This window comes from Lagenorhynchus albirostris, chromosome 17 (genome assembly GCF_949774975.1).
Source record: "Lagenorhynchus albirostris chromosome 17, mLagAlb1.1, whole genome shotgun sequence".
Taxonomy (NCBI): domain Eukaryota; kingdom Metazoa; phylum Chordata; class Mammalia; order Artiodactyla; family Delphinidae; genus Lagenorhynchus; species Lagenorhynchus albirostris.
The window spans coordinates 4247036-4261398 of record NC_083111.1 but is presented as its reverse complement, the minus strand read 5'-3'; the positions used below and the strand labels follow the sequence as shown (position 1 = coordinate 4261398).

At 43.8% G+C, this 14363-nt stretch overlaps 1 protein-coding gene across 1 annotated transcript in view; it reads right to left on the bottom strand.

Moving 5' to 3' along the window:
- Nucleotides 1–4710: 4710 nt before the first annotated feature.
- The window catches only part of XKR4 (XK related 4), a 320227-nt gene continuing 310574 nt past the window's right edge, over nucleotides 4711–14363 (bottom strand). The window contains exon 3 of the mRNA XM_060128111.1: nucleotides 4711–5657. Coding sequence (XP_059984094.1) covers nucleotides 4711–5657 — 947 coding nt within the window. The remainder of the gene's footprint in view (nucleotides 5658–14363) is intronic.

Sequence of the window (14363 nt, the reverse complement as noted above, 5' to 3'; positions counted from 1 at the left end):
TTTGATTGTTTTCAAAAGTGACATTGGGTTGCTGAAGATAAATGAACATGAGTTGATTTGCCTCCATCACTGAAATTAGAGAAACGATCACCTCAGTCCTGCCGTGTTTCCACCACGCACATCAACCATCCTCTGAGCTATTTTTCTGAAAGGCAGCCTGAGCTATTTTTAAAAGGCTTTAAGGAATTCTCCTTAGAAACATATAAACGCAGGCAACTCATCCGGTAATGATGAGAAACAGTAATGGCTAAGGGCAAAGACTCGTCAGAATGCAGTCTCAAAAATGGTTCAATAGAAAAGAAATTTCTGGATTCTTGTCCAAACATCGTGTCAGAGCTTGTTTCCACTCAATGGCATTTGGTACACTTAAAGGCAAATATGTAACCTTACATAATCCTGCTAAGGACACCAGAGGTTTTCTTTGCTCCATTCAATCTGTTCAGAGAAAGAAACTTTGAAATGACAGTGGTTGAGAGTCTGCCTGCCGATGCAGGGGACGCGGGTTCGTGCCCCGGTCCGGGAAGATCCCACATGCCGCAGAGCGGCTGGGCGCGTGAGCCGTGGCCGCCGAGCCTGCGCGTCCGGAGCCTGTGCTCCGCAACGGGAGAGGCCACAGCAGTGAGAGCCCCGCGTACCGCAAAAAAAAAAAAAAAAAAAAAAAAAAAAAAGATGAGATCCTTGAGGGGGGAAAATTCATACAAGCTAAAAGTGCTAAATTATATCTAGGTATTTCCAACCAAAGTTCACAAGTGTCCTGATGTCTTACAGACACATGGGCTCTACGCTTGGGCTGATGCCAAAAAGGAGCTGGGGAAAAAGCTTTTAATCTATAAGTTCACGTGTCAATAATATACCAATTGATATGCATGAAAGGGGCAGTATATACTTTACTCTTTTCATCTGTTACTTTAGTTGTGTGTGTGTGCGCGTGTATTATATGTAATATGTATCTGTTATCCATACCATACACACGTATATACAATATTTCTTTAAAAAGTCATTGAGCTTTCAATTATTCCTATTCACTTTTCATTGGTTTAATTACTTCATTTATTCATAGAGCCAAAGGAATTGGGCATTTAGAAATTAAGTATAAATACTTCAATGTATTTTATCTTCAGATTATCTTTGGATTTTCTCTTTTGCTAATACTTGAATTGCATATTCTTGCCATGTCAGTAGGAAAATTTATTTCATTTGTCGTGTTCACAGCAATATCATAAAGGAATAGGAACCAAGTGTCCGCAAAGTCAAGGTTACTGAACTAGATAGTATATAGTTAAGTAGGACAATGGAAATAGGAGAAGATTTAAAGGACATAGTCATTTTGGGGGATCAAACTTTGACTTACATGGAGAAAAAAATTTTTTTTTTCCACACAAATACTTAAAGTCTCAGTGTGGTTAAGATACATATGGTCCTTCATTTCAAATAAGGTTTTGTTGAGAAATGCTAATTTAGAAGTGAAAAAAATTTATAATATTTTCTTTTAGAAAATTTCATGGTCCTATGCAAAAATCAAGCACTAAGAACAGACCCCTCACCCCCTACAGGGGACCCAAGTAGACCCAGCCCAGGAAGTTAGTTGGAGTCCACAGATAAAGAATCCAGCGTTTCCAATTCGTATGCTAACCACGGCTGGCTCTTTTTGGATTCTTGAGTTACTCTCTGTGGAGTGGACGTTGTAATGGTAAATTGAAAATAAAATCTTAGGAAGAACTAAGCTATACATATGAAAATCAAACTTTGTTCCTTCGTATGTTGACAATGTCTCTTTAAATTCTAATACTTTAAACTCTCTGTTATCGGTGGATCTAGAAACTAATACACGTTCTCATCACCACACAGTCTGATGGCAATGCGGCACTTTAGGAATCATGGAAGCAAGATTAAGTCATGATTCTCCTTGGAAGTAAAAATGTTTTTGTTCTTGTTTGTAATCTTGAGAAAGTGTGTAATTTATAACATGGTGGAGATGTCATTGCCTTCACAAGAATTTTTGACTAAAACATCAAAATCTTCAAGTATGCTGGATAACAGAGTATTTACAGTATTTGGGAAATCACTGAAAAATTTAAACTTCTTACTTGCACCCTCCTGACTGCATTCTCACCTCCAAGACAAAGCACAGTACGTCACTTTTTTAGCCACACAGCACTTATTTTGACTCTTGACTTGTTAAATGAAGGATCAAGTTGAGAAATAATTTAGGACTTACATGATTGAAGAGTGATGGGGTCTGTTGTGTTTGTTGACTGACATTATTATAATCTATTATTTACTCGTGGAATCAAAGGTAGAGTTCAACTGAGCAATTCAATTTCCAAAGATCATTAATTAATGAAGCTAGTGACTCGTGGTTCGGCACCAAAGTGAAGAATCTGCCATTATAATCATGTTTTTCCTTCTACAGTTGGGGGTGGGATGTTTTCACTAACTGCTGACAAGAAGAGCGTCTTCCTGGGCCTCTACTGGTGACTAGATAATGTTTTCACATCCAAACAAAAGGCTATTATCTTTTAGTGGACTCTTGCTTGAAGGATCAAATCATGGAGTACTAGGAAGATATGTCTACTGATAAAAATCATCCATTTTTTAAAACATTGCTTTGGGGCTTTGTACCAAAGGAAGTCCTAGGTCGAGCCCTCTGTCACTTCCTGTGGGTGTCATCATAGGGACAGCGGTCTCTGTAGGATACACCCATTACAGCTGGTGGCTCTAGACCTTGACTATTTAAAGTTAATTGGACAGTCCAAAAAACTGAATATGTTACACTGATTTTTTTTAAGTGACTTGACTAATATTTAGTATATCGGTTGGGTTAATATAAAACCAGGGAAGGAAGTTTAAGACATCTTCCACTGTGGTCAGGTTTGTCATAACAGATGGAAGAAAGTAATCACTTACATCTTTGATTTCCTGGGAAACATTGGCCAGTCTTGACAAGCCCTTTCTAGTTAAGCTGATTCTCTTGTCCCCTGATATTCTGATAGCACCCTTGGCCAGGTTCCTGGGGGCACCAACATGGCAAAGTAGGGTGATCTTGCAAGAGACGCATGTTCTTAACCTGCTGAGGCAGGTTGATGGGATCTGTGGACCAGTTTCTGACATCCCAAGTAACTATGATGCTTAAAGTATTTTAAACGATTCCAGGTCTATAAAAAAAGTGATGATGCTTATATGTATACCCTATATTTTTTTATTACAAAAATATTGAAATAATCCATGAGTTATTCCACTCTGCACCAACTATAAAAAAATACTATCAAAGTTTGACCGGCACTTTTAATGCAACAAAAAGCACCATGACTGGGGGACGCTGGGAACAGAAAGTGGGGAACGTTTACTTGTTGGACGGAGGTATTTAAAACCCAGAAGCTTGTTGTAAGAGTGCGACTTTACAAAGGACTCAAATACGAATCTTAGCTGGATCTAGTGATAAGCCCTCAATCGGTTCAGAAGGGTTTTCTTATAGCATATTCACTGCATCTGTCTGCTCATACTTACTAAAATGTGTCCCAAAGCCTCTAAAAGACACACCACTTTGACCTTGGATGGGGGAGGGGGGAGTCTGTACACAGCGAAGAACTTGACTGTTCGTGCTCTCTTCCGCTTTCGTGGGGCTCACGCCTCGTGCTCAGCCCTTCAGGGCGTCCCCGTCAGTCCCGTGCTGGACGGTGTTTGGCACTAGAAGGGTGTGGCGTGGCGTGTTCTGGAATCCGGCCTCTCCGCACTCACGCACAGCCTCCACTCCTGGACCTGAGCACAGCCCGGCTCTCCCTCCGCTCTGCCTCGACCTTCCCGTGTGAGCTGCACAGGCCGGGAAATCAGACGCTCGTTTTGCCTTTTTCTCCCGCTTCCTCTTCGTGGTTTTATCAAATTTTGGCAATTGAATACTGCATCCTGATTATCAGTGAACTTTCATCCCCAAGGTATCTAGCTCCTTGGTCTCGTCCAAAGCCAGCCATGGGCTGCGTGGAGTATCTGTCATGAAAGACGTTCTCAACGGAAAATTTAAAATGAAAAAAAATCCTGACGTGTTGAAAACGAACCATTCCATCAATTCTAATACATGCGTAAACACACTTGGGTTTTCTGTCCATTGGATAGGCTTTTCACGCATGGGATTAGTTTTCACGTGAGAATGGTTTATGCATTCTTTCTAAGCTTTACTTTTTTTTTTTTTTTTCTGGTGTCTTGAGGAATATGTTTTCTCTCTCTTTGCTTTTATATTCCCGTGGGAATCACAGCTTTGCATCAAAAGAAATCACCTAAGCTATTTTGACAGGATCGGTGTGTGTGTGTGTGTGTTAGTGTGTGTGTACACGTGTGTATGACTCAGTATATTTTTATGCAAAGATCAGTTAACTCCATCCAAACACCCTACTGATCGGAGGCAACATTTCCCATAATAATAGTACCCTCAGGTGGATGTGCTGAAAGGCGGGGCAGGAGGGGTTGGTGGCAACAAGGGGTCCTACTGAGCTGGCCTGTTCCCTTCAGATGGAGCAGTAGGGTCTCTGGGCTGCTTTTTCCAAGGAGGCCAGCAGCAGGCTGTCAGCTGATGGAGGGCCAGACAGGCATCCTGATGATGGTCAGACTGCGACCGGCACAGCTCGCTGCCCTACTCCAGGGCGGAGTTTCATTATCGCCGCGGCCCGGCTGTCACCCCTGGGTCTGGAGCTTGTGGCCCCTCCAAGCCCTCTTGCTTTACAGGGTGGTTTCGTACTCCAGCCGTTCCTGGATGAGAGCATCGTCTTTGTACTGCAGCCTCGGAGGCGACGGGGAACCTTCAAAGGCTAAAATGGCCTTTCGGAGGCTTCGGTCCAAGACGTGTCTCTCCCACGCTGGGTACCTATTCCTGAACAGGTCAATTTTAATGACAGATTCTTCAATCCGTGGTGGGCGAGAGGACGGGGTGGACGGGGCCGTGGGTCTCACCTGAAACACAGGCACGCATCCGTCCCGCTCTGCGAATTTCTGGTCGCGGTCGCCGGCCACGCTGCGGGTGTTGGAGAGGGACCGCAGGGCGCTCGTGGCCACTTCTGGAGACGGCGTGAAGGCAGCGGCGGGGTCCCCACAAGCACAACTTGGGGATCGCCCGAGTCTGGGTCCGTTGGGGTGAAAGAAGGCATAATACATCAGCATAAAAACAACGCCAGTCAAAAAGCTGCTGAACACCACACACAGCGCTGGGATGGCAAACGCGTCCGCGATCTGGGGAGCCTTGTAGAGGTACCAGAGGGCACTCAAGGCCGTGTTTTCCACAAGGATCACAAAATAGTAAATGAAGAGCCGGCAGCGTGTCCTGCCCTCCTTGACGTTGAACCAGCTGAAGATGTAGATGATCCCCACCACCATGTCGAACACGATCTCTTCCCATTTGGTGATACAGAACTCTGTCTCACAGTGGACGATCCAGAAGGTCATGACGCACCAGTGAAGGACGATGAAGATCCCGAAGTAGAGCTGGAAAACCGAGGCGAAGAGCGCGAAGGTGATGACCCTGGCCGCGATGGTGAAGAATTGCCAGCAGAACTGGAGGACCACGGCCATGTAGCTGATGGGCTTCTTGTCATCACGAGAGTCCCGGAGGGCCTTCTGGTAGGAGGCCAAGGCCCAAGCCAAGGACACGAGGGAGGCGGCCGCTGTGAAACCTGCAAAGGCAAGCAGGAAGACAGGCTGTCAAAAGCGAGATGCAGTGTCGTCCCTGGAAAGAAGCCACGTGGGGCTGGGGGCTCGGGGCAGGCTAGCTTCTACCACAGCAAAGCTCTTCATTTCTCTGAGTTTTAGCTGGACCAGACACTCAGAGGGGGGTCCTAGGATCTGTCCTCTAAGGGGCCCCAACTATATGGACAAGACATGAGGCTAATGGGAGTGCTCCTGGGGACCAGCATGGAGCCTGGGGCTGAAGATGGGACGGGTGTTAGCTTCCTGTGTATTCGGTGTAAAGAGACTAGGGAGGTCCTTTTGTGTGGCGGGAATATAACTGTGGATGGGAGGTAGACAGAACTTGGTTGCTATTTCATCTTTGCCATTTATGACCTGCATGACTTTGGACAATCATTTAAATTGGCGTCCTCATTCAGAAAGTGGATGGTCTCCAGGGCTCCCTGTCAGCTTTGAGATTCTGTGATTGAAAGGGACAAATAATGACAGGAAACTTGAGGGGCTAGTTGGTTCACCTTTCTGCTTCTAAACAAGAATAAGCGTAGTTCATTCACCGAAGAAAGTTAACTGCTTCTTGAAAATAAGAAAAGGGGCCCATGGAATCTCCTTGGCCATGTTTCTTGTGATACCTGGTGTGCAGTCTGTCCTGATATGATCCGAGACTCTTCCTACAGCTTCCTTCCACTCAGAAGAAGAAATGTCTGCTCACCATCACGCACCTTTTATTCTTTCACAAATTAAATATTGTACAGAAATCACGTATCAACCACTTTTCTTACTATGCAGTGAGCCCCATTTGGTTAGTATCCCCCCAAAAGTATGTTTCCAAATTAAAAAAATCATTCTTATCGCTCTCCTCCACTTTTGCTCCACCTGCTGTGTCTGAAACGTCACCTCTGTGGTCGTGGTGTGGACCAGGGCTCACCTGAAAACACACCACCTCCTTCAGGAGAGAGCTCTCTGGGGAGTTCCACTTTGTCACCGACACGTCAGGTCAGTCTGCATCGCAGCTGGTTTACTTAATAAGCCGTAACGAGGCTTACCAACGCTAACAAAGGTTCTGTGCGTTTTTAAGTCCAGCTGGCTTTTCCTCACCAGATCTACTCCTAAACATAGTTCTCCCGCTATGGAATGGGGGTTGCCAACAACTTAGGATGGAGTTTGCGCTTTTCTTCTTATACTTTAATAGAGAAACGCTGTTGTCTATGGTCCTTGAAGGATGAATTTCAAAAAATGACTTTTGTGGGAAAGAGCCACACTGATTGATAGAAAAAACATTCAACCTCGAAAACCATTTCTTACACATTCTCCTTGAGAAAGGTGAACTCCAAAAAACAATTATTGATAAAGAATATATTTTCCAACAACGTGTCTCATGTCTGCTCCCAATCAAGCCAGCAGAGCATCCCCATCTTACACTGGGCCTTCAGGTGTTTTTCCGGCCAGCAAAAAGACCTTTCATTACTGCAACCCTCAGGCAGTGTAGGCAACATTCCTAGGTCCGTTAGCCACCAGTGCACAAAGGAGTTTGCGATAATATAACTTCTAGGCAGTGGAAGCACCAACATCTATTCTAAAGCACCTCCAAGAGTGAGAAGAGAGGGAAGGAGGAAAAGTTACAGAAAGAAGAAACAAGGTGAGAGGATGGGAGATAAAAGGTGATGGAATAATGATGCGAAGGACATACTTATGATCAGTTTCGTGTATGAGAACAAAGCATAGTGCCATTTGAATGTCAACACCCGTGTGTGGGACGCAGAAGCCCTCAGGAGCTCGCTCCTCATTGGCACCATTCGCGACGGGGCGGGTTGCTTCTTGCACAGACTGTGTTCTTATGCATTTGAGCTGTGCACCTGGGCTGCTTCTCCGCCTGCACGCCCTCCGGGTTTCCACCCGCCCGCATCCTTCGGGACCGCGCGGAGCACAGCGCCACCTTCAGGAGGATGGCTGCATTGTTGGTCAGGCTCCAGCCAAGGAAGGAGCGAGCGACTCCATCGGGCCAGTCAGATCAGGGTACCAGTTATTGAAGGCTGTTATTCAAAGCAGTGAAAATAGTAAACAACAACAACAGACTTTACGTATACAGCATCCTAAAATTATCCGTTGTCAGATTTTACGAGAATTGGAAAATTAGCTTCATCCAAATTCCCCTGTAATCATCACCCCTTTTATTATTATGCCCTAAAATAGGAATTCAGCCTGCATTTGACACCCCATGAAATTGTTATGACAGTATTCTGGCAGTAGAAAAATGAAGACTTTCTATCAGCTTTGCTTTCTACGTATCTTACAATTTAAAAAGTCATTACCAGTGGCAAATTCCGTGCCCATCGTAACCGTTCCCTTCATGAATTATCTGTTTCACAAGAACTAGAATTTCCCTTGTTCATTTGATGGTGATTTTCTTTTTCATCTGTTTAGCAATTAATTTGTATAAGACAAATATATGCCTGAACAGAAAATAGGGGCCATTTTAGAATTGCTCCTCATTACAAATTCACACCCACCATGAAATGCTTTAATTCTTTTGCTTTTTATGCAAATGACATCAGCTCAGTTGTTTCAAATGCCAACGTAGATGTCCTCCACAAGGCGCTGTGTTATTATAGGGGTAGAATTCTCTAGAACTTCTGAGGCGCTGTGCTGGAACACGGAACTCTAAGCGCTCCTTTAGCCAACAACATATATTGTAACTTTTTATTTGAAAAGAATTGTAAACTTACAGAAAAATTGCAAGAATGAAAATAGTAATTGGACACGTAGATCTTTGCCCAGATTGTCATTCGGCCTCATTGGCTTTATCACTGCCTTCTCTCTCTCTCTCTCTCTCTCTCAACATTTGAAAGTATATTGCACACACCACAGCCGCTGTGTTCCACATTTACAGGTTGAAATCCTACCCCCTAAAGGTGATGGTATTAGTAGGTGGGGCCTTTGGGAGGCCCTCACGAGCAGGAACCCTGGAGAGAACCCTCACTCTTCTGCCATGTAAGGATATCATGAAGAGTCTTCCACCCAGAAGAGAAGAGGGCTCTCACCAGAATGTTCTGGAACCCTGACTTCCGGCTTCCAGATTCCAGAACTGTGAACAAGATGTTTCTACTGTTTATAAGTCCGTGTATATAAGTCCGTGCTATTTTGTTATAGCAGCTGGAGAGGACCAGCACAATGATTCTTTACCCTAAAATACACCAATGTCTCTTTCCTACGAAGAGGGGTATTCTCTTAGATAACCACAGTACATTTATCAACTTCAGTCCATTTAACATTGGTACAATTTTTCTTTTTAATCCACCATCAATGTTCCATTTTCATCAATTGGCAAACATGTCCATCACAGGATTTTCCCTCTGGTATAAGATTGAGTCTAGAACCAGGTATTGCATTTGCTTGTCTTATCCATTTAGTTTTCTTTAATCTGGAATGTTTGCACAGACTTTTTTTGCCTTTTATTATTTGGCATTTTTTGAAGAGTACAGTACCTAAAAAAGAAAGAAAGAGAGAGAGAGAAAGAAAAAGGAAAGAAAAAGAAAAAGGAAGGAAGAAAAGTGTTCCTCTGCCTCATTTTGGGTTTGTCTGTCTGTTTCCTCACAATTATGCGTTCTAAGCTGGAATACTACATAAGTGACACCGAACAATATTATTCCCATCACATCATTAAAATACTAAAATATAAAGATTCCTTCTGCAGTCCTGGGAGGTGTACAGTGGGTCTCATAGTATTTTCTTTCAAAACAATGAATAGCATATAGCTCATGAAAACTTCATTCTAAGGTAAAAACCAGCTCCAGGGGACTCCATGGGATCACACTATTTATTCAAACGTTAAAAAAGGTGATAAGACCTCAGAGCTTCCCTAGTGCAACAATCTCATTTTAAAGAAAGGAAACTGAGTCTTACTCTCTCTCAGGCGTTAAATGATTTATCGACCCTCCTTCCTCTCCCTAACTTGTCTCCAGTGGAAATTATGGAAGAGGTGTGGGCAAAAGTTCTATCATCTGCATTTAAACATTATCTCCTCTTGGAAATAATGGATAAAGGGATTAGGATGGGATATAAGACCCTTGAAATATTACAATCCCAGAGATCATTGTATGTTGAAACCTCTAAACTAGAAGGGGACTACTTCTGGCTCCTGAATGAAATTAGTTCTCTCCAGGAGTATGTTTTATATCAAGCACACCCCCGCCCCCATTCTCTTCCTTCAGATCACTTATCCCAGCTTATAGTTATGTTTTATTTTGTGCTTGTTTAATCATTGTGTTTCTTACTGGAGTGGACCTTTAGGGAAGGAAAAGTACCTGCTTATTTACTTTTCTGTCATTTTGTGCCTTGCATGGTACCTGGCATATATTATGACTTGGAAGGAAGAAAGAAAGAAAGAAAGAGAGAGAGAGAAAGAAAGAAGGAAAGGGGGGGGGGAGAGGGAGGGAGGGAAGGAGGGAGGAAGGAAGGAAGGAAGAAAGGAAGGATTCTAAAGATAGAGTCAGAACCACAGATAGAACGAGACATTCAAAAACTGTGCACCATTCTTCATTGCTCTCCTGTTCTGCTTCTTTGCAATTTCAGTCTGAGCTGCAAATGCCAAAACACTGTGAAATGAAACCTGTCCTCCCGTTGTGTCGTTCATGGCCTGAGTGTAAACAAGTGTTCCTGGAAAAAACCTAGAGAATGCTTTATAGGATTTATAGCCTAATTCCCTGGCTGTAGGAGATTCAGGGAATTGAACCAAGTACTCTAATTCTTTGATTCTTTGACAAACATAATGAGCCTGTCTCTTTCCTTCTCCCTAGGGAGGGCAGAACTGCCCTCCTGTAGCCCTTCCCCTGCTACAGGCCAGCCAAGGGTCAGTCTCAGGGAAACACCTGGCCACTGGCCCATGTTCACAACGAATCTGCAGCTGGTGAGAAGGGCTCTTTTTTTTTTTTAAAGAAATTATTATTGTGTAAAATTTCAAACATACATAATAGCAGAGAGAACAATAGAACAGGTATACCCTTCATGCCGAATTAACTCCCAGGTCTGAGTTCTGAAATCCATCACGAGGGAAGCGTGAGGTTTGGCCGGCAGGGGGCGCCTCTCGACGGAGCGTTGGCTCGCGCCTTCCTGAATCTTCCTGATGCCCCTCTCCCTCTACTGCGAGACAGAAGAGCTGTGCTGGAAGCTGACTCGCCGATAGCTGATGTTTCTCGGCTCTTCCTGGGAAGCCTGAACTGGTAGCTCTCAGTGCGACTCCCTCTAGCTCAGCTGGTCCCCCAGCCACCTGCCAGCGCTCCCTTTCCCCCGAGACAGGAAATGCTGTGCTCTACCTTGAAAAGCCACATCTCTCCGGTTAATCCCTCCTCATCTTTCAGTTTCCAGTTTAAGCACCATTCCTCTGCTTAGGGAAGCCTGTCCCAGTTCCTAATCTAAGTCCAGCTCCCCTGCTATAAGCGCGCACCACACCTTGTGCTCTGCACACGCACCTCAGCGTTCCAGCAGCATCTCTCTGCTTGGGTACCAATTTCCGAAAATAGCCCATTTGTCATCCAGTAGCTGCTCTCATATTGCCTCCCAATCTGCCCACCATCTCGATCGCAAACTTATTTCCCTTCTTTCCACCCCATTTCTCCATCCTGTCAATTTCAACATGTTTTGGAGGAAATTTTAAGTATTTTCTCACCAATGGTTTGGGAACAGATGATTTACAACTTAACTCTCCTCGTTATGGAGGCGAGATTATCACATGACCATTCATAACGTATATAGTCTTTCATCACAAACAGGATAACTTTTTCCCCCTAAAGTACAGTCCCTGAACAAACAGACAAAATATTGAATTTTAGATGACCACATAATGTTGATTTCTTGCAGTCAAAACAAGTTATGGTTTCCTTTCTTTCCCCTTCTTCACTCAAGTCACAGAAGATAAAACCTACAGCTTTTGACTTTGAGTTCTGAGTTTCTCTTACCCAAAAGAAAGATATACACTCTAAAAAATAAATTAAAAAAAAAAGTTACAGTTCCGTTAGTGAGTAGGAGGCACATAATCAGAGACAAAGAAGGAGGGAATGTTTGTGGGGTCCTTGCTTTTGTGCACAGGGATGAGCTAGGTACCTACAGCCTTTGTCCAATTTAAATTTCATGATGACAGTTTGAGGCAAGCACTGCTTTGCATTCAGGGAAACAGAGGCCCAGAGAGAGGCTAAATAACTTGCCCAAGCTGATGTGATTAGCCAGGAGGATAGACGTCTGAATTCATGGATTCCAAGCTCTGCACCATGACCACAGACTGGATGGGATCGGCAGCCACAGCAGGTGGGATGCGGTGTGGACAAGTGTGTGAGGTGTAGAACTCTGGGCCGGTGGGACGGAGATGACCCCAGAATAGTGCCACCGTCAGGGGTCTGACCCCAAAGGCTTCCATCCAGCTGCTCCTTCAGACTCACCGTGACCACACTTATTCCCAGGCCAAGGGATCCCATTTGGGTTTCTTTGCAAAAAATGGATCAGAAGCACAAACACCTAGGAGGAAAATCAGGCTTTTCTTATCTTCATATTTTCTGGACTAAACAGCCCTCCTAATTTTCCTGATTTCTTTTTTTTTTTTTTTGACCACATCACGCAGCTTGTGGGATCTCATTTCCCTGACCAGGGATCGAACCCTGGCCCTCAGCAGTAAAAGCATGGAGTTCTAACCACTGGACCACCAGGGAATTACCTTTCCTGATTTTTTTTTTTTTTTTTTTTTTGCGGCACGCGGGGCTCTCATGGCCTCTCCCGTTGCGGAGCACAGGCTCCGGACGCGCAGGCTCAGCGGCCATGGCTCACGGGCCCAACCGCTCCGCGGCACGTGGGATCTTCCCGGACCGGGGCACGAACCCGCGTCCCCTGCATCGGCAGGCGGACTCTCAACTACTGCGCCACCAGGGAAGCCCTCCTGAATTTTTATCTGTGGAAAAATGTTGCCCAATTCAAGAGTAGCTGGTCATGAAACCAGAAAGGTTTTCCATTTCTTCAGCATGTTTAGAGCTTGTCTCTTAGTTACAGAGATAAAAGCAGGAGATCCACTTGGCTGGACTCTTACGAATTCACCTAGTTGAAAGAATGTAATAATTGAAAAAATGTAAAAACCCCCCTATGCTGTGATCTTTGTGGAGTGAGGTGAAGGGAAGGAAAGTAATACAAACTTCACTGGGTCTAAGATGTTCGAAACCTTCTTGCATTGAAACCATTTTATCTCTGTTTTAAACCTTGTAATAGTTGTGATTAAAAATATTTAAATGCTTTAATATGTTTAATTTTGGTAGGGATACGCACTCTTCTCGTAATCCATCCTGAGGATTTCAGCTTCTTTGCAAGGCAAATTTAAGGCTGCTAAGGAGTTGATAAGGGAAACACTGAATTGAAATTTTAAAAAGTATTTTAATAGGAAAGCAGTTGAAGAAAGTTGTTGGGAGAAGCAAAGTGTCTCTCCTCCTTAAGAAATGTGGAAAGTAATTGCCTTCTGATTGGAAGAAAAAAATCTTAGGTGATCTCACATAGCTTCAGCTCATCTTAATTTTTAAATTATTTTTAGATTAAAAGAAAAATCCCAAGAAGGCAAGCGTTCTGTGTGTAGGAATTTGAAAACATCTAATAGTTCTTCTCTAGGAAAAAATTCTGTATTTAGGAGAAGGTGAGAAGTCACCATTCTTTGTACAGTATTACAAATTGCAAGGTTAAATTTATATTGAAAATAAAAAGATGATAGAAATGACTACTCAAAAGACATAAAATAAGTAACCCGAGATGCCCAGTAGAATTAAATTTTTCTTTAGAGTAAGTTTATTTTCCATACCATTTTTTTTTTACTATCAATCACTCTATTTTTTTCTTATAGATTAAAAAAATTTTATTTATTTATTTATTTTATTTTTGGCTGCTTTGGGTCTTCATTTCTGCACCCGGGCTTTCTCTAGTTGCAGCGAGTGGAGTCTACTCTTCATTGCGGTGCGCGGGCTTCTCATTGTGGTGGCTTCTCTTGTTGCGGAGCACGGGCTCTAGGCACGTGGCTTCAGTAGTTGTGGCTCGTGGGCTCAGTAGTTGTGGCTCGTGGGCTCTAGAACACAGGCTCAGTAGTTGTGGCGCACGGGCTTAGCTGCTCCGTGGCATGTGGGATCTTCCCAGACCAGGGCGCGAACCTGTGTCCCCTTCACTGGCAGGCAGATTCTTAACCACTGTGCTGTCAGGGAAGCCCTCTATTTTTTTCTAGAAGTTTTCGTCTGTTGGATGGTAGGGGGCGTAGTGGGGCAAAATGAAGAGAAACGAAAATGCCAAAAACAGGGACAGAGACAGGCAGACAGCAGCTGTAACCTTCTCTCACCTGGCAAACAGGGACACGGATGGACAAGAGCAAAATTAAAATAATAATTAAAAAAAAACCCGATATGGTTGACTGCTCTGTGGTTGACTTTCCACATTGTTTAGCCCCTTTATTCCTCACAGCATCACTTCTTGAATGTAAGTATTTTGTCCATTTTACAGATGGGGAAACTGAGGCTCAGAGAGATGAAATATTCTTATCAAAGGGCGGCAAACTTTTTCTGTAAACATAAGCAATATTTGGGGTTTTGTAGGTCATATGGCTCTCTGTCAGAAGAGTTCAACTTTGCCCTTGTAGGGAGAAAGCAGCCATAGACAATACTTAAACGGAAGAAAAAGTAGGTGATGGG